This window comes from Giraffa tippelskirchi, chromosome 1 (assembly GCF_054371585.1).
Source record: "Giraffa tippelskirchi isolate mGirTip1 chromosome 1, T2T-mGirTip1v1.2.pri, whole genome shotgun sequence".
In the NCBI taxonomy this organism is placed as follows: domain Eukaryota; kingdom Metazoa; phylum Chordata; class Mammalia; order Artiodactyla; family Giraffidae; genus Giraffa; species Giraffa tippelskirchi.
Window position 1 is genome coordinate 162,404,937 of NC_137275.1, and position 26,790 is coordinate 162,431,726.

The 26,790-nt window shown below is 42.7% G+C and overlaps 1 protein-coding gene across 4 annotated transcripts in view; it reads right to left on the reverse strand.

Annotated features, from left to right (window-relative positions):
- Positions 1 to 26,790, reverse strand: part of DMRT1 (doublesex and mab-3 related transcription factor 1) — a 97,772-nt gene that overhangs the window by 28,523 nt on the left and 42,459 nt on the right. For 2 of the 4 annotated variants that reach the window (XM_081504078.1, XM_081504062.1), the window contains exon 4: positions 14,975 to 15,119. In XM_081504078.1, coding sequence (XP_081360204.1) covers positions 14,975 to 15,119 — 145 coding nt within the window. Of the gene's footprint in view, positions 1 to 14,974; positions 15,123 to 26,790 lie in introns of all 4 variants that reach the window. The other 2 variants (XM_081504071.1, XM_081504055.1) reach the window with 1 other exon arrangement.

Consider the following 26,790-nt stretch of genomic DNA (forward strand, 5'->3'; position numbering starts at 1 on the left):
AACTCCAATGCTTTGGCCACCTCATGCGAAGAGTTGACTCATTGGAAAAGACCCTAATGCTGGGTAGGATTGGGGGCAGGAGGAGAAGGGGACGACAGAGGATGAGATGGTTGTATGGCATCACCAGCTCGATAGACATGGGTTTGGGTGGACTCCTGGAGTTGGTGATAAACAGGGAGGCCTGGCATGCTGCCATTCATGGGGTCGTAAAGAGTCGGACACGACTGAGCGACTGAACTGAACTGAACCTCCAGTTTACCATGAAGCAACCTTTGAATTGGTTCATAATAACATCAAGAAACAATGCAATACTTTCTCATTCATTTCACTAGGCGGGAAGGCCCTAATTCTTACCACCTTATTTGCCAGGAAAAGTGGCCAAGAGTCTAATTTGTAGCAGTACATCAGGGTTTAATTGTTTAAGGTTACAGACCACTTCAAGGGCAAAAACTGGAAGGGATCAGAAACTCTTTCCCCAAATTCAGACAGAGAGAGAAAGAAGAAACCAAGTAGGGAGAGATGAGAAAAAGAAAAGCAACAATCTGGAAAAGAAGTGCTTTAGGTGAGTGGGGTGTGCCTGACTGTGGCATTTTACATCTCTAAAAACCTCTGTGCTTTGGGGACCCAGCTTGCAGATGAGGGCCTGCTACCAGCTGGGGTCAGCATGCTGGACAGCTTGGGAAGCGAGTGAACGGACAGCAGATGCTGGACAGTCGGCAGTAAGACCAGACAAGATTCTCCACTCAGTCTATACACACTGGTCCACCTGACGCCAGCATTCTTCCACTTTCCAGGAACCTCATCAAGAAGAGGAAGACGTTCAGAGACATTAAGCCCTTCAACACTGTTATGGACTGAACTTTGTGTCCCACCCTCATATTAATAAGCTGAAGCCCCAGCATCCAATGAGACAGTGCCTTTAGGAACATAAATGAAGCTACATAGTAAGGTCTTAAGGGTAGGGCCCTAGCCTGTCAGGACTAGTGTTCTTGTAAGAAGAGGAAAAGAAATCAGAGCTTGCTCTCTCTGCATGCACAAAGGAAAGACCAAAGAAGAGGGGCCTCACCAGAAACCAACCCTGATGACACCTTGATCTTTGACTTCTAAATCTCAGAACTGTGAACTTCTGTTTCTTAAGCCATCCAGCCCGTTATCTTCTGTGTCAGCGGCCCTAGCAGACTAGTGTAAATAGAATTCATATAAAAACAGGAAAATCACATGACCTGGTGGGCTGTCTATGGGGAACCTAAGCACGCCAGTTATAGGTGTCATTTGATTTCATACAGTAGGTTCTACTCATTACAGACATTCATGTGGTGAGTTGAAAGATGTTTAACAGAATGAGGTAAACAGTTTAACAGAATGAGATAAAACAAGTATTTCCCCTTGAGAATCTTCAGGTTTAACAGTTTTGCCAGGATCTGCAATACTTTTGGAACTCAAAACAAACTAAGCCTTTCCATAAACTGAAACGTTATTTGGCTAGAAAAAAGAATGATGCCTTGTTACATGCCTCACTTTGAATGAACCTCAAAAATATTACGCTAAGTGAAAAAAGTCAAATATAATATGATTATATGATTCCATTCATAAGGAATGTCCAGAAATAGGCAAATCCATAAAGACAGGGTAGAATAATAGTTTCCAGGGGCTGAGAGGAAGGTGGAAATAAGGAGTGACTCCATATGGAGATTCTTTTGAGGATGAAGGACATACTTAGGAATTAGACAGTGATGAGGGTTGTACAACTTTGTCAGTACTAAAGATTATACTTTAGTACAATATATTCAGTTCAGTTGCTCAGTCGTGTCTGACTCTTTTCGATCCCATGGACTGCAGCATGCCAGGCTTCCCTGTCCATCACCAACTCCTGGAGTCTGCACAAACTCATGTCCAAAAAGTCAGTGATGCCATCCAACCATCTCATCCTCTGCTGTCCCTTCTCCTGCCTTCAATTCTTCCCAGCATCAGGGTCTTTTCCCATGAGCCAGTTCTTCTCATCAGGTGGCCAAAGTATTGGAGCTTCAGCATCAGTCCTTCCAAAGAATATTCAGGACTGATTTCCTTTAGGATTTACTGGTTTGATCTCCTTGCAGTCCAAGGGACTCTCAAAAAGAGTCTTCTCCAACACCAAAGTTCAAAAGCATCAATTCTTTGGTGCTCAGCTTTCTTTATAGTTCAACTCTCACATCCATACACGACTACTGGAAAAACCATAGCTTTGATTAGACAGACCTTTGCTGGCGAAGTAATGTCTCTGCTTTTTAATATGCTGTCTAGGTTGGTCATAGCTTTTCTTCCAAGGAGCAAGTGTCTTTTAATTTCATCGCTGCAGCCACCATCTGCGGTGATTTTGAAGCCCAAGAATATGGTCTGTCACTGTTTCCATTGTTTCCCCATCTATTTGCCATGAAGTGAGGGAGCAGATGCCATGATCTTAGTTTTCTGAATGCTGAGTTTGAAGCCAGCTTTTTCACTCTCCTCTTTCACTTTCATCAAGAGGCTCTTTAGTTCCTCTTCACTTTCTGCCACAAGTGTGGGGTCATCTGCATATTTGAGGTTACTGATATTTCTCCTGGTAATCTTGATTCCAGCTTCTGCTTCATCCAGCCCAGCACTTCGCATGATGTACTCTGCATATAAGTTAAATATAAGCAGAGTGACAACATACAGCCTTGACGTACTCCTTTCCCAATTTGGAACCAGTGTTTTGTTCCATGTCCAGCTCTAACTGTTGCTTCCTGACCTGCATACAGGTTTCTCAAGAGGCAAGTCAGGTGGTCTGGTATTCCCATTTCTTTCAGAATTTTCCAGTTTATTGTGATCCACACAGTCAAAGGCTTTGGCATAGTCAATAAAGCAGAAGTAGATGTTTTTCGGGAACTCTTGCTTTTTCTATGATCCAACGGATGTTGGCAATTTGATCTCTGGTTCCTGTGCCTTTTCTAAATCCAGCTTGAACATCTGAAAGTTCATGGTTCACGTACTGTTGAAGCCTGGCTTGGAGAATTTTGAGCATTATTTAGCTAGCATGTGAGATGAGTGCAACTGTGCGGTAGTCTAAACATTCTTTTGCACTGCCTTTCTTTGGGACTGGAATGAAAACTGACCTTTTCCAGTCCTGTGGCCACTGCTGAGTTTTCCAAATTTGCTGGCATATTGAGTGCAGCACTTTAACAGCATTATCTTTTAGGATTTAAAATAGCTCAGCTGGAATTCCATCACCTTCACTAGCTTTGTTTGTAGTGATGCTTCCTAAGGCCCGCTTGACTTCACATTCCAGTATGTCTGGCTCTAGGTGAGTGATCACACCATCATGGTTACCTGGGTCATTGAGATCTTTTTTGTTTAGTTCTTCTGTGTATTCTTGCCACCTCTTCTTAATGACACCTCTTCTTAGTATCTTCTGCTTCTGTTAGGTCTTTATGGTTTCTGTCCTTTATTGTGCCCACCTTTGCATGAAATGTTCCTTGGTATCTCTAATTTTCTTAAAGAGATCTCTAATAGTTCCCATTCTATTTCCTCTATTTCTTTGCATTGATCACTGAGGAAAGCTTTCCTATCTCTCCTTGGTATTCTTTGCAACTCTGTATTCAGATGGCATATCTTTCCTTTTCTCCTTTGCCATCCCACCTCTACAGCCATATAAGAAACAGGAAGCATGCCTGGCAAGGGCTATGTATGTAGCACACCTATCCAGTCTCTGGTTGTGATCCTGGCTTCTTTAACTGGAGAAGGAAACGTTCCCTTAGGTTCACGGCAAAGTCATCAACCAAGTCTGGAAAATGCTCAACAGAGCACAGCACATGGCTTCTCCTTTGCACACAGTGCAGAGGCTTAGAGGCAAGACTGTTCTACTTTGGACATGAAGGGAAGGGTCTGTGTCCCCAAGATATGGGGACACTTAGGCATCACTGCAGCATGTTCTAGGCCACAGTTCATCTCCTGGGCATAATGCTAGGGCCACAAACACATAATTGGCAATCCATGAATTTACCACTTGTTTACTGACTGAGTCATTAGTTCACATCCTGGTGTGGTGTGGGGAGGTCTCAAGAAAGAGACGGGAGCTGGTTTTGTTCAAAAGTCACTGGAATGTCTGGTAAAGATACAAAGGGGGCAACTGAACCACATTCACCAAAACTATACATTTCCATCTTGAGTCTAGGCAGCAGTGGGCTCATTTTTATTTCCTCTTTTGTTAATGGAACTAGCTTATGAAATATGATAAAAGAAACATCCAGACCTACAGATTACCTAAACAGAGGAAGATACAACACAGTTAACATATGCAAGGAGAATTAATAATCTAGAAATTTTTCATGGAGAAACCCATGAAGAGCTTCAACCAAAACAGGAAAGCATTCTGAGCATGATCAGCACTGCCTCTTGTACTATTTTTGTAGAGATATAAATGAAACAACTCTTAAAACTGCTGAATACGCTTAGTGAAGGTACTGCTCTCCTCCATCCACCGTTCATTTCTGCCTTTTACCCCAGTGCAGGAAAATGGTTCAGAGGGACTCGGGTGAAGCCCGAGGTTGCCAGATTCAGACACAAATAATTTTTAACATAATAAAATACTGTGGACATACTTATTAAACATTAAAATAAACCACAGACATTGAGTGACATTTAACCTTAACTGGACACCTGTGTTAATCTTACAACCCTAATGAACGATGGCGTTGGGCTGACGAGCGACTGCTCTCTCCTTCGTCAGGCACCATGGTCAACGGGAGGCTTCCGTCCCATCCCTCCCCAGGGGCCGGCACTGCACACCTGCAACAGTGTCCTGTGCCACTTCAGGAGGCTCAGATGTGGCACCGTTAATCCATCTTAAGTAAGAATCACTGCAACCAAAAGGGAACACAGCCAGGAAGAAGAGCAGAGGACACCGGTGGGAGGGCTATGTTCACCTCTGCCTCCAGAATGGGGAGACCCCTGCCCTAATCTGGGGTATGGAAGGGAGAAGCCCTGGATTGAGTGCAGTGCCAGGTGTGTGAAGACCACACAATGGCTCTCTTGACAACCCTGCTACACTGAAGAGCAAAGCTAAAAATATGCCTGTTAAGAAGATGATCGTGGGACGGCAGGGCCTGCTGTTATCTCTGAATATTATTTTTTTATGGAGCTCATTTTTAATATTGGCTCTTTTAGGGTGAATGTAAATAAACCTGATCATGCAATAAATTCAGTGTGCTCTTTTATTTTGCTGATTTCAGCTAAAACACCATAAATCTTCTTCTGGAAGCAGCATCTTTCAAGGTAATAGAGGCAGCACTAGGACTTTGATACCCACTAAAAAATAATAAACAAACAACGGACTGCGGAGCCCTCGTCCAAGTGCATGTGTTCAGAGCGACCGGCCAGTCCTGCGTCCTCTCCTCTCTTCACTCTCCTGCCAAGGGATCATCCAGTACTGCCATAATCCCAGGAGAAGGGGGCCCTTTCTGTGTGTGTAAGAGAGAATGGAAAATATGACCACTTTACACACAGCAAAATGAAACCCACCTCTAACATGAAATAACCATCTACTCTAGTTTCCCCCAAAGATTCCGCTGATGCCAAATTGAATGAACAACAGTTGGAAGGGACATAAAAGCCGGTCACCATTCTTTACAGCAGAAGCCCAGTTGGAACCTGACCCCAGCATATACTGTATGCCCATGTATATGTGCAAGAAGGGAAGTATATGCCTATATATAAATATAAATACATATAAAGCTAACTTTCAGTGTTCGGAAAACAAAAGCTATCCCCATATAACAGCCAAATTCTGACATAACTCAATTTGGACACCTCATCTGGTGTGCACTGCACTCATTCGCGGTGTAAACCCCGCCGCACTGGGCAATGATATACTGTAATGTCACATCGCAATCTGGATTTACTATAAAGGGCCGCTGACGAGCTTCAGAGCAGTAAACACTGCAGCGAGGTGTATTTCACACTGAGCTGGTTTTTATGAAGAACACTTCACCGCCCAGGCACGGCACCTGGATGATGAATGGTGAAAGATGCATGACAAGCTTCATCATTGTTTGTAAATCTTAACTGTTCCTGCTCACTAACTCTGGAGGCAATTTTCAAAGACAGCCGCCGACAGAAGGACAGCACAGCTTTCCTGAAGGTTATTCAAGTTGTACTTGGCCTGGGCTGGGCCTCTGAGGAGCTGAGGAGGGAACATAAACTCCGGAGTTACTCCACACTGTGCCTGAGAAAAATTGCTGAGGCCCAATGGAGTCAAGTCAGATTCAAGTGAGGAAATCTCACGCATGATCGTGTAGGACACTCTGCCCAGAGCAGCTACTGTCCATCCAAGCTCACACCCATGTTAGTGCCGCCTCTTCAGGATTTTTAGACAAGTGGTCACTGAATGAGTAACAGAATCAGCAAACTTGATGGGGTGTGATGTGCCCACAGATGGATGGGGTTCCCTGCACTAAGCAGGCAGGTAGGGGCCTGAGGTCACATCTGCAGCCCATCAAGATAAAATGAGCCCTGAAAACATGGGCCAGCAGTGTCTAGTCATGGTGTTCAACCTGGTTCTTTCAGGACATTTGGGGGCTCCTAAAACTGTGCTTTCCAGAGCTCTGCTCTCTCTGTGTTCCCTCCTGACTGCAATCTTTAGCCCAAAGGAAAACCTCAGCAAAAGTGCCCTGTATTTAAAAGACAAACCAAAAATGTAAAATCCACCTCATGATAAGCCACCGACCGACTATGCAGAATATAAAATACTGTTTCTCTCAAAAGTTATTTAAGGATGGGACTCCCTTGGCAGTCCAGTGGTTAAGGTACCTCACTTCCACTGCAGGGGCCATGGGTTTGACCCCCGGCCAGAGAACTAAGATCCCGCTTACCACGGGCACAGCCAAAGGGAAAAAAATTACCTGGGGAAAATCAACAAGCCTTTTGTTCACACTAATTTTAAAATAATAATCATATCATGGAGGGGGGGAAAAACTTTTAAAAAGTGGTTTTCTATTTGCACTTTAAATTTCAAAGCTAATAACTACCTATTTAATTTTGTAATGTTTGCTGCTGCTGCTGCTAAGTCGCTTCAGTTGTGTCTGACTCTGTGCGACCCCATAGACGGCAATCCACCAGGCTCCCCGGTCCCTGGGATTCTCCAGGCAAGAACACTGGAGTAGGTGGCCATTTCCTTCTCCAATGCAGGAAAGTGAAAAGTGAAAGTGAAGTCACTCAGTCGTGTCCGACTCTTTACGACCCCATGGACTGCAGCCTACCAGGCTCCTCCATCCATGGGATTTTCCAGGCAAGAGTACTGGAGTGGGCTGCCATTGTCTTCTCCGTTTGTAATGCTTGCCTTTGTCAAATATTGCACTTTACCCCTCCTGTTAAATAAAAATCTCAAATATCACCACAAAATCAAACACTGACTTTACCATGTTAATCAAGAGATAAACATGTTTTGAAGTTTACATTAAGCTTTAGAAATAGTAATGTAAATACAACACCTGATACCCTGTGAGTTTTTTAAGGCTGTTTTGGGGGGTTTTGACCAGCTCAGTCATCACTTTTCTCAGCTTTTCTACCTGCGGCATGGAAATGAGGAACCCTTCTCTTCCCTACTTCACAGGCATTGTCTCCACGCCTCATTGTCCTCATCTGCTAAATGGGGATAATACTACGACCACAAGACTTAAATGTGCTATCCCCACAACACACACAGGGCGTGGTGTCATAGACAGTATGAGAGTTACGTGTTTGTGAGAAAAGGAAAGAGGAAAGAAGAAAGGATTCACCAGCAGAAAGAACACGAGGGAAGTGGTTCCGGGAGCTGAGCTCCTATGTCTGCACCTCTTCTTCAGCTCTACAAACTGGCTCAGAGGTGGCACAGCATCCTGCCTGCAACTCCACCAGGCCTCCCTTAGCCTGAAGAGAGATTAAGCTTCTCTTGACTTCTCACGCAGGGCTATTATTAATCAAAAATCCATTATATTCAAAGATTTAAGTCTTCAAGATTCAAGCTTTCCAAAGAGAAGATTTTACATGATATAAATCCAGGATATGTTGCAGCCTGGGGGTTGCACCCCATGTTTTTCCATGACCTATTTATTTCACCAAGTGCTTTATCAGAATCCCCAACTCTGGGTTAGGGAGACACCTGCAGAAAGGACCCAGAGGTCAGTTTCTTATTCATACAAGAAACCATGAAATTCCCCAGGAGTTCTGAGAGCATGGCACTTTGGGAGGCACCTGGAGAAATACAAAGATGAATGAATTCACTCCCTGCCCTCCGTGTGTGAGAATACCTCCTGACAATTCCTGCCGAAGTGCTGCAGTGAGTGAACTTCTTCCTTCACGAGCAAGTCTGACGTCCCTCGGTCTGATGTTGGGCCCTGGGAACTGCCTGCTATTTCTAGACTGGTGGTGGCCTTGTCAAAAGGCAGCATGCTACACAGAAGACATGTCAACATCCCATCAGCACTCTCTTGTCTCATGGAGGAAGGAAAAGAAGTTGTCAGAAAAGACAGAAGGGAATTTGCTGGCTGTTCAGAGGTTAGGACTCTGCACTCTCACTGACTAGAGCCTGCACAAGCCATGCAGCCAAAAAAAAAAAAAGACAGAAGCCTGTGTGTCACCTGACTGTTCTCACCTGCAAAAGAGGGAGGCTCAACCTCATCATCTTTTGCTAAAATCCAACTCTGATGCACAACATCAAGAAATTTCCTTCTATGGAATGAAAGCTCAACCACTTCACGTTTAGTTACGACAACTTGTGGGGAAGGCAGCATATTGCCATCAGTGAAATCAGGCACTTCTAGATTTGGCCTCAAAACCGTCGGTGCTGAATGCATTCAGAAAATCCTATTTAGGGACACAGAGGCCTCTGTGAGCTGCCCAGATATCACAAAGGAACATGAGGCCTTCAACTCAGGAGGCCTTTCCGCTGACCTTAGCCATCTGACCTTTGGATGAACTGTGAACGCTCTGCCCCTGGCCTCACAGAGCTGCTCATGTCCTACGTGTGTCCGAGGACTTTTACATAAACAGCTCGTTATGGAAAATAAGCACCTCAACTGTGTTTCTGTCTCCTAAACAAAGCAGTTTGAATGTAAGGAAGGGTGGGTTTGCATAGGAGCCTGTCACTTCTTTGAGCTGGAAGAGGCCAAAGACCCAGAAGAAATAGGATGCAACAATTCTGACTTTCAAATTGAGACTGTAAGATAAAGAGACAAAAATATCTACGTATTTTCACCTTTACCATTTTAAATCTAAACCTCTTTGAAAATGCTGGCCAGCCACATATACTCTAAGAACTTACTCAAGCAGTCAATATGTAGAGAAAAATGCCTGTTTATAGATATGAAGGGGCTTCCCTGGTGGCTCAGAAGGTAAAGAACCTGCCTGCAATGCAGAAGACCTGAGTTCAATCCCTGGGTTGGGAAGATCCCCTGGAGAAGGGAATGGCTACCCACTCCAGTATTCTGGCCTGGAGAATCCCATGGACAGAGGAGCCTGGTGGGCTATGGTCCATGGGGTCACAAAGAGACAGGACTGAAGACTAACTTTCACAGATACGAAATGCCACCTACCTACAGACATGTGTGCATCTATTAACACAGCAGTATTACTGTGGAAACTGCCTCTTTATTCCAAGTTGAGGAAGGATCATTTCCAGAATGCTCCTACCACCACTTTCTAAACAACTTGCAGCTGTTACTCTGACCTGGCTACACTCATACATAAACAAACCAGCCTTCCACCTGGACACTAGGTCAGTATTTTTCAAATTATCTGCAAGGAGGGACCTGTTCTGTTGAAATCCTTTTTTCAGTTTCCAGTCTGCCACAATCTGATGCTTTTTATAAAATACAATAAAAATGAATTTCTAGAATCATAATGCAAAAAAATGGAAAATAATGTGTTATTTAGCTGAAGAAACTGGAACCCTCATACACTGTGGTGGGAATGTGAAGTGGTATCGCCACTGTGGGGAACAGTTTGGAGGCTCTTAAAAAAATTAAACACAGAATTACCATATTATCCAGCAATTCCACTCCTGGGTATATTCCCAGAAGAACTAAAAACAAATCTTCAAACAAAGACTTGTATGTGAATACCCATAGTGGTGCTATTAACAACAGCCAAAAAAGAGTGGAAACAACTCAAATATCCATTAACAGATAACCAAAATACGGTATATCCATACATATAATTAGGCTATACTAAGGAGTGAAGCACTGATACATGCTACAACTTGTACGAGCTTTGAAAAAATTATGCTAAATGAAAGAAGACTGTCCAAAAGGCCACATATTATGCTTCCATTTACACAAAACATCTAGAATAGGTAAATCCATTAAAACAAGAAAGCAGACTAGTGGTTAACAGGGACTGTGGAAGGGAGAATTCAGAGTGATGGCTTCACAGTTATGGGGATTCCCTGTGGGGTGATGGAAATGACTTGAAACTAGACAGGTGATAGTAGCCAATCCTGTGACCTACTAAATGCCACTGAAGTGTACACTTTAAGATGGTTAATGGTTAATTTTATGTCAGGTGGATTTTACTTCAATGTAAAAATGAATTACTAGAAAAGTGAAAGACAAAAACTACCAGCTCCAATTTTTTTATTGTTCAATAGATAGAACTGCTTTGTCAAGTTGCTGCTTAATTCCTTTGCTGATCTCCTCTTAGACCAGTGACAAAACATGCCCAGCCCCTACCTTGGGGACCACTGCCCTATGAGGGGGTGTCCTTGGGGATTCCCCCCCACCTTGCTTACTCAAGAGTCACTGCTATTAACCTGGACAGTTGTGCCCCCCCACACCCCATACCAGCTTATCTTTATAATAACCTCCTTCTTTAAAAAAGAAGAAAGGACTTTACTTGAACTCACCACCTTCTCCAGGTACTGCTCCCCTCCCAGTAAGACTCCTTCGAGGAGCTGTTTACACTCGCTGCCTGGACGCTTCTCTCCCATATGTCCTTGAACGCACAGTCAGGCTTTGGTCCCCACCTCCCCACCACACTGGCCACTCATCAAGCCACTGATCATCCTGATTATTTCTACCTTTGAACAGCCCATGGTCAATTCCAGTCCTCATCTCATCTGATCTATCAGCATTATTTAGCTGGTTCATTGAAATGCTTTCTTTCCCTGCCTCCCAAGATACCTTCATCCTACCTCATGGGTAGGAGAAGGTACCTACCCGACACTACCCTTTGCTGGTCTTGCTCATCTACCAAACCTCTCAATGTTGGAAGGCCTCAGAGCTCAATGCTCAGTCCTCTATTCTTTGTCTACACTCCCTTCTCCAGGTGATCCTACCATATTAACTTCAAATAACACCTACACACTGAACTCTCAAGTTTTATTTCCAGCAGTGATACTTCCCCTCAACCTCAGACTACATTCATCCAACCCCTAACTTGATGATCCACTTGGATGAGTTATGTACATCTCACACTTGAGTGAAAGTTGCTCAGTCGTGTCAGACTCTTTTCGACCCCATGGACTGGAGCCTCCCAGGCTCCTCTTTCTGAGGAATTCTCCAGGCAAGTATACTGGAGTGGGTAGGCACTCCCTTCTCCAGGGGACCTTCCCGACCCAGGGATTAAACCCAGGTCTCCTGCATTGCAAGCAGATTTTTTACTGTCTGAGCCACCAGGGAAAAGCACTTAACATGCACAATTAACTCCTAACTCCTGCAAATTTGTTTTTCCCATGGACTTCTTTACCCGAGTAAGTGGAAACCTCAAGTTCCTACTTGATCAGATCAAAAATTACAGAGTCATCCTTCACTTCTCCCTTTATGTCACATCCAAATGCATCACCAAATTTTTGTTTCTATCTTCAAAATGTACCTAGAATTCAATCCTCCCACCCTCCCACCCTGACTAAGCCACTGCCGTCTTCTGCAAGAATTACTGCAACAGCATTCCAGCTGGTCTCCCTGCCTTTACCGTGCACCCCTACAGTCTGTTCTTAAACAAGAGCCAGAGTGATCTTTTAAAACCACAAGCAGACATGTCACCCCTTTGCTTGGAAACCCTCCAGGGGCTTCCCATCTACTTAAGATAAAAGCCAAAGTCCTTTCAATGGCTCACAAAGTCTTACACACCAAGGCCTCACCATTTCTGACCTATGTCCTCATACTTCTCAGTACATAGAAGGAGACAGAATGGATCCTAGCCTTTTTGCAAAGAAAACCATTAAACAGAAGCAACACGCAAAAGTAAAACTTCCCCTGTAATTCCTTCCCTCTCTACCTTTCATTTCATGTTACAATCTTCAACAAAACTATAAGAAAACCTTGAACTTGGACACATTTCTTTAGATAGCAAAGGGAAAGGGAAAGGGAAGTCGCTCAGTCGTGTCCGACTCTTTGCAACCCCGTGGACTGTAGCCTACCAGGCTCCTCCGTCCATGGGATTCTCCAGGCAAGAATACTGGAGTGGTTTGCCATTTCCTTCTCCAGGGGATCTTCCCGACCCAGGGATCGAACCCAGGTCTCTCGCATTGGAGGCAGACGCTTTAACCTCTGAGCCACCAGGGAAGTCCTTAGATAGCAAAGAGAGGTTTAAACTTACCTTTAAAGAAACCAAAGAAAAATGGATTTAGTGGATAAATTTTTACTTAAGACTTTATAAACAAAACATTAAATCTACTGAAAAAGCTGTTTTTCAAATTACTTATAAGTCCCCACATAGGGTAACTGATATACTATTTACAAATCATTATTTGTTAATGCAACCCACCATAGGACCTCAGCTCAAACCTGGTAGAACCGATAAATGTAACTGGTAATCAGCCAGCCTCGACCACCTTCTCACAAATGACTATCTTGATGCCCCAGCCCTGTCCCCACATCCTGTCACCAGCCTCACCCCACTCACCAGAGGGCATAAACGGCCCCCACTTTTATCTGTGCTGACGATAAAACTGATGCCCCAGGAGATGATCCTGGGGTGTTCCTACTGATCCATAACTTTCTTCTTCTCCATCCCTTCCCACCCGCTCTGTACAAGTGTCATGCAATGTAGAAACCCAAGACACCATATATTTGGAAGTTATAAAGCCATTATTTCTTTAAGAAATAATCCTATTAATTCATATTCTCCTTCTCCATGGCAATTTCAAAGTAGGCATTGCTGGGATTCCACTGCATTTCTTCCTAGCTATCTCCCTCATGTCTGAAGCTTGCCCCTCCTGATTAATTATCACTGAGTTAGAGGAGGACCAGAAGGTTATGCCTAAGGTCTCCTCACACCGCTTTCAAACACATGTAGTGCCAGAAAAGTTCTAGGAAATTTTAGGTGTTATTGACCCAGTCTCTCACTATGGACACTGGGGTGGCTGGTCTTTTTTTTTCCTTTTTTTCCCTGTAACCTCTCTCCTTCTGAGTCTCTTCCTTTTCTGCCATAAATTCAAATGTCTACTGCGCCTCTCCAAATTCCTTCCTCTCTGCTCTAATAAATTTCCTCTTATCTTTTTGTCTTACTGCCTTGCTCTGAATTTACACCTCTTGTCTCCAGAATGCCAGTGCTTCTAAAAATATTCCATTATTCCTAGAGCAAAGAGCTCAGGCAATTTCTTTATGAAAGTAAGTTTCAGTCCTAATTTGCTATATGAACAAACATTTCTTTAACTGCTTCATCTCTAAATTGTGCCCTGGCTTCTTGAGACAAATGAGTAAGGAATCTTACCTTTTGTTTTGGGATGGTGTCTTCTTAAAGACCAAGCTTGCTTACAAATCATACTCACTACAAACCACATCCCTTTGTTCACTCATTCCCTCAAACTGATGAATAACAAATAGACATCGCAGCAGCTAAAAAGGTATATAAGATGTTCCCTGTCCTTAAGGATCTTATAATTCAAATTACAGAATCAAATGCAGCGTGTAAAAAGGACCACATGGGCAAATATTAAATAGTATGAATATTTATAAAACAGAATTGTGCTTGTCCACTCCTGAAAAAAAGTGATTGTTAATAAAAGTCAAAGCGTAATCAACAATGTGTGATTCAGTCTCTCCACAGTCCACACTGTCAGTCCCCTCGACCTATGTATTCTGTACTAACAAAACCCTTTATTTTAGTATGGAAAATAAAGAGTAACTTTTGCAGCTTTTCTAGACTTTACTGTTCTGAATTTGGAAATTCAAGCATTGTTCTAATTCTCATTCTCTAAACACTCATTCTACAAAGAAGCCAGTTCTTTATAGAGAATCAAGCTATCCAGAAAACCAGCTTCTTTTGTCCAGTACAAAGTTCTAACAGTGGGTTTCTCTCCCAACTCACTCACCATTGCCCTGATTTCCTGAATTGTGTCTGCTCCTTACTTTCCTAGATCAAAACATGATGCTGAAATACAAAGAACTTAAAAATAGGATCTGAACACAGCAGCCATAAAAGATCTACCTATCATCACACTGTAAACACTGGGGAGAAAGTTAAAATTGAAGTTGAGGAATTGCATATTTCAAAGTGCTCTGTCAGTTACACAGTCATTTTTTATTTTCAAGCCATTATATCAGAGTTATTTGCATTGCTACTGCATAAACTCTGAGATCTACTGTATTCAAAAATGTTTTATTATGTTATTTCCTCCTGCGAAAGATGAATATACCTTCAATTTTACATTGGAAAAGTTTTGGAAAACTAGTTTTCAATGCAGAGAGATTCATTCCACCAAAAATACCAGGACTTAACCACATTTAAAGGGCCCCTGATATTACATACTGATCCTCCAGAAAATGTATTTTTGGCTTCTGATCGGAGTCTCTATCTTATTCCTACCCCTCTGTGTCCAGAAGAGAGAAACATGATACTGAGAATCGACCAAAGCAAAAATCACTCCATAATTAAGTACTTTAAAGAATACTTATACAACCTTTCCAACAGCTGCTAATTGGTAAGCTGTTTGAGAGGACCAGAGACCCAGTGCTAGCAGGTATCCCCTCCACCTCAAATCCAGACTGTGTAACCAGGAACCTACCGGTCACTTTGGGTTCCGCGTAAGAGGCGCTGTCCTCAAAAGTGAAGATCTGGGACATGCTCTGGCCCAGGTAGGAGGGAGGCGGGTAGTAAGAATGCATCCTGTACTGGGAACTCACTGCGTGGCGGTTCTCCGAGTTTTTCATCTGCTTAAGAAAACAAGAGGGAATATGTTGAGAACACAATTACATGTTACAAGAATCGCCCAATTCTTTAAATTAACAGAATAATCTCTTAAAGTTGGAAGTGTCCTCACCCATGAATAAGTATGCTCCTCCAGTGCATAGACTCCAGTGCACTATTTCTAGTATCTAGAAATACTAGAATTGTGCAGCCTGAAGTGCCTTTTCTATCCCAGAGTCCCCTCAAAAGTACCCCTCTAATGCCAACTGGTCACAGGATGCTCCACTAGTAAGTGCAAAAGAGAACAGGGCAATAAAGATCAGAGAGTGCTGCTTATGAACCAAGACAACCCCCTGTAACACTGACCGGCACGTCTGATCAGGAATAAGTTATTTAAAATGTGAAATAATATTTCACTCCCTCACATGTCTCCTCATGTGTAAAATGGCGTCCTACCCTTGATTATCTTTCAGTGTTCACATCAAGAGAATGTTTAAAAAAAACCAAGCACACTCTGTGTGAGAGTCAGCTGGTGTCTTCAACATGAGGCCACACTGGACGCTGTCACTCAGAGCCCATTCCTGCCCCCACCTATGCTCTTCCTTGTAGCAAAGAACCAAGTCTGGGATCTGAGGCTTTCAGGCTCTCCTGTCTCCAGGCTTCTGGAGGTGATTTGGATTCCACTAACAGGACATGAAATGAGATCTGGAAGGCAGAAGGGAGGCACATGCTGCTCCTCCGGCAGGAGTGGCAGCTGACACTCAGCTGACCCAATTTTTTCTGGCAATCAGACCCTGCCTTGGGAACTTCAAGTAGCTTTTAGGTAAGGAGCAGTGCCTGTAGCATCCTGACCACTCATTCAAATCTAAGGAGATGGAACTGCCAGGCTTAACTGGGGTTCCCACTCCTGCTTTCCTAGCTCTTCCTGGCCACTTTCACAAACACTAGAATTATTCTGAATCCTGCACGGACCTGGCTGGTCCAGACAGCGAACATTAACCGTGGGATCAGATCTACAGAGCAAGAACAGCCAGATCAATAGCTAGACTCTTATTACTTAGATTGCCTTTAAACAACTAAATTCAGATGGTATTAACTTTATTTAAAAACTCAACAATTTGCGACTGTTCAAGGATAAGCCAATTCTGTTTAAGAATTAAGAACTAATTTCAACAATCATGTTTTTCAATCAGATCTTTATAAAGATAGATGATAAAGAAAATACTGCTAACCTGACAGAACCTGGTAGGATAAAAGTAGGTACTGGGCTGCCTCAAGATTTTCTATGAACGTCTAAATTCTGTACAATTTCCTACGTGATATAGGGCTATGTGTACGGCTGAACGTTATGGCTTTACTTGGTGGAAAGGCCTAATTTCCTGTGCTAATCTGAGAAGTTTCAGGCATTCATTTTTGACCCTCTCTACTGCTCCCCAGAGGATATTGGCTCTAATATGAGTGGATTATTTTTTCTTGCAGAAGCCAAGACTCCATTCCACTTGATTATTTCCTTACAAGTGGAGTTTATCTGGCAAGTTCCCTTTAGCCTTTCTAGTTTGCTTTTCTGATACATATAAAATGGCATTTCTTCTAACTCTATCACCTCATTTTCATTTTCTACCATTACATAAATCTTTCCTAAATAAGAGGGCAGGCAAGCTGTACTTGGACTCAGTCATTAAAGGCAGACAGTTTTTCCCCTTTGGCTATTTCCAAGTCAGAAACCATTAAGGAGCCATGAAATCATTTAAAGTGAGGATCAATGGTCAGCTGACTGCACGGACACAGTTATCAATTAAGACTAGTGCTTCCCAGGGCTCTCTTAATGTGTATTCAAACAGCCTGGGGATCCTGTTAAAAAGTAGACTCTGACTCAGTAAGCGTGGAGTGGGGCCTCCCAGTGTGAGGTGCTCTCAATCAGTGTCTCAATCAGGAGATGCCAATTCTGCTCAAGGAACTAAAATAAAGGATCCTTTCTCTCCTGCTTGTAGTCCATAGGGGCTGTGACCAAAGGAAGACCAATGGTTTACAGCCATCAACTTTCTACCTGAACTGAAGGAAGGCGGGATGATGTAAAAAGCATTTAAATTTTTTCCTTCTTTTTCTTTTTATATATGAAATTCTCCAGAGCTAAAGGATTTCCTTCAGGGGTCTGCTGTCATCTAGAATTGCTGCAGTGGGAGTAACAAACTCAAACACACCTTACATTAAAGAGCCATTTTTGTCTCTATAGCCCTCTGTCAAGTCAAACACAGAGTCTAAGTAATGAACGCTGTATTGGAAACCAAGAGCAGACTTTTAAGTTCAGTGCCCTAAGGTAACCCATGGAGCCTCCCACTCTGGGTGGTGAGTTGGGCACCTCTTCTTTCAGTTTCACAATATCTTACAGTCAGTTTCTTCAGGGAAAATGATTTTCTGTTTTCCCATGTACAAGAAAACTGACAGGGCTTCCCTGGTGGCTCAGTGGTAGAGAATCTGCCTGCCAATGCAGGAGACATGAGTTTGATCCCTGATCGGGGAGGATCCCACATGCCTTGGAGCAACTAAGCCAGTGCACAACTATTGAGCCTGTGCTGCAGAGCCCACTTGCCACAACTGCTGAAGCTCCAGAGCCCATCCTCCGCAAAGAAAGAACCCACTGCAGTGAGAAGCCCAAGTACCACAACTACAGAAAAGCCCAAACGTAGCAACAAAGACCCAGCACAGCCAAAAAATAATAAATACAATTATATATTAAAAAAAACCCTGACAGGATTTGACCCTGAAGGCTCTGCAAAGTACCAAATCTTGTTCTTTTACTACGAATTTTATTGTAAAGCTTTTTAAAAAAATTTTCACTAGAGCAGGAGTCAGCAAGTGTTTTCTGGTAAACGGCCAAAGAGTAAATATCTTCAGGCTTTGCAAGCCACAGGGTCTCTAGAAAATCAGTAAATGAATGGGCATGGCTATGTTCCAGTAAAACTTTATTTACAAAAATGCACCTTAGTCCTCAACCTTCACTCCCACTACAACTCAGTAAGGCTGAAGACCCAGCATCTAAGCCTGGGTTCCACCCCTAGAGAATCAGATTTCAATGGTCTGGGATGTGGTCTGGGCCCTGGGTTTTTTCAAAGCTCTCCAGGTAAATCCACTCTGACATCTGTGTTCTAGGATTATCTACGTATTTCCCACACCCAGAGAAGTATGAAATCCCCAGTATCAAGTAAAAAATACAAAAGGTTAAGTCTGACAGACTGACCAACTGCTACCAATCCCAATGTGTATAATATTTGAAAAGAGATTCAGATAAACTATGGATTTTTTTTCTTTCAACTAAATCTTACCAGGAAACAAACACAATTTCAAAATCCATTCAGATGTTTGTTTTTCCTTAATTCCTTTTCTATGTTTTCAGAAAGCATCATATATATTACCATAGGTAAACACATAGCTACTGGGAAGTTGCTGTATAACATAGGGAGCTCAACTCAGTACTCGTTGACAACCTAGAGGGGTGGAATGGGGTAGGGGAGGTTCAAGAGGGAGTGAACATGTGTATGCTTAGGGCTGATTAATGATATTGAATGGCAGAAGCCAACAATATTGCAAAGCAATTATACTCCAATTAAAAATAACTTTTAATGTAAAAAACTAAAAAAGAAAGCATCAAATAACAAGGATTATTTGGAAATAGGTTTTTAACTCAGACTTTTGATTTCTCCAGTGAATTCCCAGAAAACTGAGCTATAAAAGACCTCAGCAAAAGAAGGAAAAGATACAAAGGGTCAGACTCCACCTGAGGTTATTAAAATGTGAACTTACTGACGTCCCCAGTCACTTCACCTGCTCCCAGAGGAATAATCTACAAATAACCATCAATGTGACAACCTGGACATAAGCAAGAGAGCCAGTTCAATGCATTCTTAACTGCACATGTAAACCTCTGCAACATAAAGTTAAAACTGAGTCGTTATTCACCCAGAAAGTCCAGAAAACAGCATGGAAAAATGTGATTTTAAACTCAAGATCACTTCTTACTTCCTTCTTACTCCTTTAAAAAAAAAAAATCACGGTCTGCAACTCTAAGTGAGAGACAAAAACAGGTAAATAAGGAGACCTCTAAAACGTCCTGTTTTACTTTAAACCAGCAGTACTCCGTTGGGGGCAACATGTCCCCTGGGGACATTTAGCAACTTCTGGAGACACTTTTAACTGTCACCCGGAGGGGAGGGTTGCTACTGGCCTCTAGTGAGCAGAGACCATCCTCCCGTGCACAGAGCAGCTTCACAACACAGAACTGTCCAGCCATTTTGATTTCACCAAGCTTGAGAAAACTTGCTTTAAACCAACCTAATACTACCCCCTTGCGCTCAGCTCCTCTACCTCCAGCTAAAACAGCAAAGTTCTAGTGAAGGATACAAGGTGCTCACAAACGAACGGTACTGTTCAGCTCTGCTGAAAGGATGCAATTTTTCCTTCGTTTATGCAGTGCTCCCTTGTTTCTCCTAAAGATTTTATTTTTTAATTCCTTTAAACAAACAAACCAAGTAAAACCTAAAAGTTCTGGATTCCAGTGAATTATGGCTACTATTATTCTTAGCATGTGGTAGCTGGCAAGCAAGAGTCATGTTTTATAATCTTATTACCCACCCCAGGTCTCTGAACCAGAGTATGACCTACAGATAGGAGCTGGGCTGGTGAAGAACATGCACGGTATTAGTATTAACCCCAAAGGAAAACCTAATATACCTCATCACCCTTTTTTTAAATAATGACAATAAAATCCCAACAGAATGTAAAAATGTTAGACCCCACTTCCTTTAAAAAAAATCCTAACTACTACTCACTGGTGGTCGATTAACACTTCAAATAGGAAGAGTCTGGTCTCACACTGAACCAAATACGCCATCCAGGGAACGACTCAAAGAGATTCCTCAAGACCAAGTACTGGTCTAGTTTATATCAAGCAGGGCTGAGCTGCACAGAATTAGAGTTGGTGAAGAACGGGAATGGTCTTCGTAAGAAGAGTGACTACATAGGTTAATAATCCTAATTGCAAGGAGTGGGGTTCAGAATGGTGGGACACATGTACAGCCATGGATGATTCACGTCAATGTATGACAAAAACTAGCACAATATTGTAAAGTAATTAGCCTCCAATTAAAATAAATAAATTAATTTAAAAAAAGAAAATAGGGTTGTTATAGCATACAAAGCTAAGACCCCAGCTCTGTAATTTTAAGATGCACAAATATGACTATATTTTCTTTAGTACTTTATATTAATAGTCTCAAAATGTTTATATAACATTTTAATTGTATGTGACCATCGTTTTCCATCTAATGTCATATATTAAATATTTCAGTCATTCATAAATAGAAAAAATAATCCTAATTGCAAAACCTTTGCTTTTAAGAATAGAAAAACTTCTATGAAAGAAAGCTTAACACGTTGGAATTATAGGTCTTCTGGTGAGGTTAAGAGTGGAGGTTAGGGCTGACTTTTGCCCCCATTAAAGGATTTCTTTATTTTCTTTTAAATAATAATTTTATTTATTTATTTTTGGCTGTGCTGAGTCTTCATTGCTGTAAGGGCTTTTCTCTAGGTGCAGCTAATGGGGCTACTCTTTGTTACACAGCACAGGCTCTGGGGTGTGCGGGCTTCAAGCTGCAGCATGTGGGCTCAGCAGCTGCAGTTCGTGGGCTCTAGAGCACAGGCTCAATAGTTGTGGCACACGTGCTTAAGTGCTCCATGGCATGTGAGGTCTTCCCAGATCAGAGACTGAACCTGTGTTTCCTGAATTGGCAGGTGGATTCTATACCACTGAGCACCAGGGAAGCCCGGATTCCTCTAGTTTTAACAGAAACTTCTTTTCAAACTATTTGAATGGGATGCCTGATCACACACTGAGTGTCTTCCTAGTCTAGGGACCTTACCTAGGCCAGGTGCTTCCCCTGAGAGCCAAGTGTCCATCCACATTCTTAAATAGGCACCTGATTTATCCTCTCAGACCCCACACATCATATCTGGAAGGACTTATTTTTATATGATTGCTGTTATACACACAGTTCAGAGGTTACTGAAATATCAACCAGCCCAATGCTGAGTTAGTGCCACAAGCAGACTCCCCAGAGCTACACTCTGTTCCTCGCTTCTTGCTTCCCTGTTGACCCACGGAGGTTAGTTCTCTCTCCTGACTTTATGAGGAGTTAACCTCCTCTGCAGGGCCCACCTTCCTTTCTCAAAGATGCTACATTATGGAGCGCCTGCCACTTCCCTCCCTAAAGCCAGGAAGAGAAAAGGAACAGGGAGACTGGCCTATGAGGACTCAGGCCCCTGGCCCGGGCACTCCTTCAACGCAGGAAGGAGCTGTGTTTGAGGGTCAGCACTTAAGATACTGGAGAACCTAAGAACAGTTGTCCAGCAATGGAAGAGATGCTCTTCCTCCTGAGAGGAGATGGCGGGGGGGGGGGGAACAAAGAGAGAAAGCATGTGTATGCAATATAGTAGAAAGGACAAATAAGAAATGATAAATCTAAGGTGTTGAAAATTGCAACCCCCATGCTGCCCAAAGCTTCAAACTTGCTAAAGCACATGCTAAAGCTATTCAGTTCAGTTCAGTTCAGTCGCTCAGTCGTGTCCGACTCTTTGCGACCCCATGAATTGCAGCACGCCAGGCCTCTCTGTCCATCACCAACTCCCGGAGTCCACCCAAACCCATGTCCATCGAGTCAGTGATGCCATACAACCATCTCATCCTCTGTCGTCCCCTTCTCCTCCCGCCCCCAATCCTACCCAGCATTAGGGTCTTTTCCAATGAGTCAACCCTTCTCATGAGGTGGCCAAAGTATTGGAGTTTCAGCTACAACATCAGACCTCCCAATGAACACCCAGGATTGATCTCTTTTAGGATGGATTGATTGGATCTCCTTGCAGTCCAAGGGACTCTCAAGAGTCTTCTCCAACACCACAGTTCAAAAGCATCAATTCTTCGGCACTCAGCTTTCTTCACCGTCCAACTCTCACATCCATACATGACCACTGGAAAAACCATAGCCTTGACTAGACGGACTTTTGTTGGCAAAGTAATGTCTCTGCTTTTAAATATGCTATCTAGGTTGGCCATAACCTTCCTTCCAAGGAGTAAGCGTCTTTTAATTTCATGCTAAAACAAAACAAAACTTATGTGGGTGAGCTCTTCAAAAAGGACAGACGAAAAGCAGCTAAATTCCAGGCAGGACTAATAATAGAGATTTTAAAACATAAAAACACCATAAGATGAACCATGGGAAAAACATAAACTCTAGAGAAGACATAGAATAGGAATTCACATCATTTTACAAACTTTAGAAGATGGGAATTGCATATGAAACCAGATTACAACTGCATTTATTAGTATTCCATTTTGACTGTCCTTAGTAAAAAAAAGAAAAGATGTGGATATCCCCACATTTACAAAACTCCAAATTAATTTGCTAAAACTTGTGTTACTTAGTTGGTTGTTTTCCCATCAGCATCAGTGGTACAGACAGAGCAGTTTACTCCCTTACACAGTGATCCTTTGTGCGTGCATGCTTAGTTGCTCAGTCATTTCTGACTCTTTGCAACCCATGGACTGTAGCCCACTTGTAGCCCACTGGCCATGGGATTCTCCAGGCAAGACTACTGGAGTGGGTTGCCATGCCCTCCTCCAGGGCATCTTCCTGGCCAAAGGATCAAACTCCGCATCTCTTGTGTTTCCTGCCCTGGCAGATGGTTCTTTACCACTAGCGCAATGGGCCGCAAATAATTCAGCCACTGCAATCAGCAAATACATATTTTTAAAAACAGTATGAAAATTAGTGAAATAAAACAAAGTTAAACAGAAATATGAGAATTCACTGCATATAATATGGAAAGAGCTATTTTATGAAATTTTACTTTTGTGTTTGTATGTAGGTACAAATATATAGTGGATCACAAGATAAAACAATTCTTACTGTGGATCTTGGTCTACAATGTCTGAAAGACATTGGTGTAAGAATTAGGTGAAGGGAAATAAGGACCTTTAAAAACAGGTACATAGTAAGAGAAAACAAAACTCTGAAAATGGTTCCTTTTCCTGGAAACTGGAAGGGTTTTATGCATTTCCGGGATTAACAAAAGAGAAGCGCCGTTCATTTGGAACCAGCCTCTGCGACCAGCCCAGTGCTTTTCTCATTTTTCCTAAACCACAAACTTACACAGGATTTTCTAGCTCCTTTAGAGCTAGAAAACTTGTATTTGTCTCATTCACAAATCGAAAACCACAAACTCTGACTTTCCAACTGAAGTCATACAGAGCCAGGCAGAAATGCAAGCATGGTTCACATAAAAGCCAACAGGAAACAGCTTCAGTGAAAGAGCTGGTTTATATTTTTTAATTTCGGTTGATAACTATCAAGACACAGTACTCTCCACTTTCTCTAACATGCAAGGCTCTGAGCATTACATACGCCTCTGTAGACAGGTGGAGGGGGCTTAGGAATGGTGACATCCTTAATGAAACCTTCTAAAGAAATGTAACTGGCCATATCTCACGCCTGGGGGGATGGAGTGGGATGGAAACCAGATACGTGAGTCCTCATAATGTAATCATCATGAACGCAGGAAGAAACTGCTCAGAGACATCAACAAACCTGGTTCCACTCACAAAGGGATTAGGCAGAGAAGGCAGCATGCAAGGTAAGTCGGCCTCGGAAGCATCTCTCTGCTAAACTAGGCCACCTTTCCCATTCTAAATGAAGGCCTATTGTAATATATAATCTATTATATATTATATACTTAAATATATTTAAGTTAAACATAATATATAATATACAATTATATATTAAAATTAAAACACAAATATATTAAATATATATTTTATATTATTAAATATATAATGTGATATATATTAAATACATAATACGTAATTATAATCATATATCTATTAAATATATAACATATACAATATGTAATTATAATATATAATAGGCCTATAATATAATATATAATCTGGCTATTATAAAGGCCTACTCGCTGCCCTTGGCTTTTAATAATTCTTCATGTTTTCACTGCTCCAAAATCAAATACGAAACATTTTGGGAGGGAGTCAGTCTGAAAATGAGAAGAAAAAATGCCTGTAACCACAACATTCGGGAACTTTGATTTTAGAACCAGAAGTATCAGAGACATCCATTTCTATCCCCATCTTGATGGACAAATTTAATTAACCTTTGCTACTCTGTTCCAACCTACTGTTTTAGACAAAACTAGTGACCCACAAACAATATGTTACCATCAGAATTTCAATGGTGGCGACACCAAGAGATATAGCCCTATCAGCAGTATCGGGAAATAAGCCACTTGGATTAGCTGCTCCAAGAAATATGGATTATATTCATGTCACACATGAGCTGTCAGAAACATTAGGATACTTTTAGCATAAATCAGCAGTGTGAAGGGTATCTTATGAGCACTGAACATGATAGACTGCTTGTAGGGCAAGGTGAGCCTGTCTGGGGCCACCTTCCAAGTGTGAGCACATGTGCACCTGTCCTTTACCCGAACTGGCATCAAAAACTGGAACACAGGCTGGTGACCGCTGATGGGCACCACACTCAATTCAAGGTGGGTCAGGGGCATGGAAAGGTGCTTCCCATTCCAGACCTGCGACAGGGGCCCACCTCAAAGTGACCAAGTGACTGAGTGACCAAGAGTGTATGTGAGAGAGAGATTTAAATGTGGTTAATTCTATCAGTACTGGGACTCTCCTATTATCTAACATGTCAAGTCCCTGAAAACATATAAGATGTTATATCTTATAATAGCTTACATAATAAGATGTAACATAACCCCTCATGGTTTCATACCAGGAAAACCAAGGAGTGTGCGCTGCCCCATGAGGCGGGCAGAGATATGAGGGCACATGTGCACTCAGCCAGGCAAACCAGGGTTCCAACTCCAGCCCCCCACTTGCCAGCCTGTGACATGGCAGGATACTTCACCTCCCTGAGCCTCTGTTTCTTCACCCACAAAGGGGATGCCAGTCCCCGACAAGGTCGGGTCTCAGGGCCAAGTGCAGCAGCAGGGAAGAAGAGTCCGGCGCCTGGCCTTTCTCTCATCTACCCACTGTGAGATGGCACTGGAAGGGACAGTGTAGCACAGGGCTAGGCATGGAGCTGGCACTCAACGAATTAATGATTAACACACAGAGGAGTTCCTTATACACGCTCTGTATCAGGATGGAGATTTCTCATGACTATATTCTTTTTGTTTTTCTGCTACTATATCCCTAATAGAGCTCCAAAAAATACGGCAAATCAGCCTCTATTACAGAGAAGGCAATGGCACCCCACTCCAGTACTCTTGCCTGGAAAATCCCACGGATGGAGGAGCCTGGTAGGCTACAGTCCATGGGGTTGCTAAGAGTCGTACACGACTGAGCGACTTCACTTTCACTTTTCCCTTTCATGCACTGGAGAAGGAAATGGCAACCCACTCCAGTATTCTTGCCTGGAGAATCCCAGGGACAGGGGAGCCTGGTGGGCTGCCGTCTATGGGGTCGCACAGAGTCGGACACGACTGAAGCAACTTAGCAGCAGCAGCAGCAGCAGCCTCTATTATGCATTCCCTTGATTTTGGTCTTTATCCAACTGATGAGGGCCACTTACCAGGAAACAGAAATATGGACTCCCAAGAAATAGGAGACTCACTCATGCACATATTTAAAACGTTCTGAAAAGCAACTAATTTTATATCTTATTGACATCTAGTTAGGAAAAAAGTAAGCTAAAAAGGCAAATGTAAATAGACAAGGTTTTGGCCACGAGCTCAACTAAATCAAATCTGAAAGCTTTTTAAAAACTGTGATCTAATTATCTAATTTTCAAACAGATTACAGAATTCCGAAATGACTGTATTATTTACTAACCCAATGCTATTGTGTCAGTGATCAGACACAATCTCACAACAGACAGATAATGTCTTTCTTTCTGCCTCTAGTAAACTGTGTAGTCGTCCCTGGAGTAGATGAGCCCTTTCCAGGGTTTCCCAACTCAGTTCAGATTAAACTGGACTCATGTCAGAATGGAAGTGAACCTGCAGGACCACAGGTTCTCCCAAAGTTTCCTAAGAATCTGAGGTCACCCTCCATCTGGATTTCCTAGGATGCTACTGGACCGCCTCAGCCAGGCCGAGAAACAATCCTGTAGTGTGGCTGGGGCCCAGCCCCTCCCCGAGATCCTCTCTGACTCAGAGCTGCCTTCGAAAAGTGCCTGCGGTTTCCAGAGGCCAGTTCCATTTTCCTCTGTTATCCAGATGTTTTTAACCAAGTACTCTGTGAAATGACTCTCCTGTTGTCACGCTGCAGTGAAGGAACATTCCCTCAGACCCATCTCTCGCCATGAGCTCAGCTTCTAAAATACCCATCACCCTCCCTAGCTTTGGTTCCAGACCCAGAGCCAGCAGAAATACTGTCATCTCCGGCACCAGTTCTTACAACACCCTCCTGCAGGAGCAAAAGCAAAGCACATCGTTCAACTTTCATAACCTGTGCAAGAGAACAACTGTTCCTTTCAGGAAAAGTGTGATGAAGACCAGGTGGTGCCTGTAGTGACCATGGTTTGTACCTACCTAGAACGAGACAACACAGCAATTCCTCTGTGAAAATACATGTCAATGAGAAGGTGGTTTGGGAACAGAAAGGGAGGACTG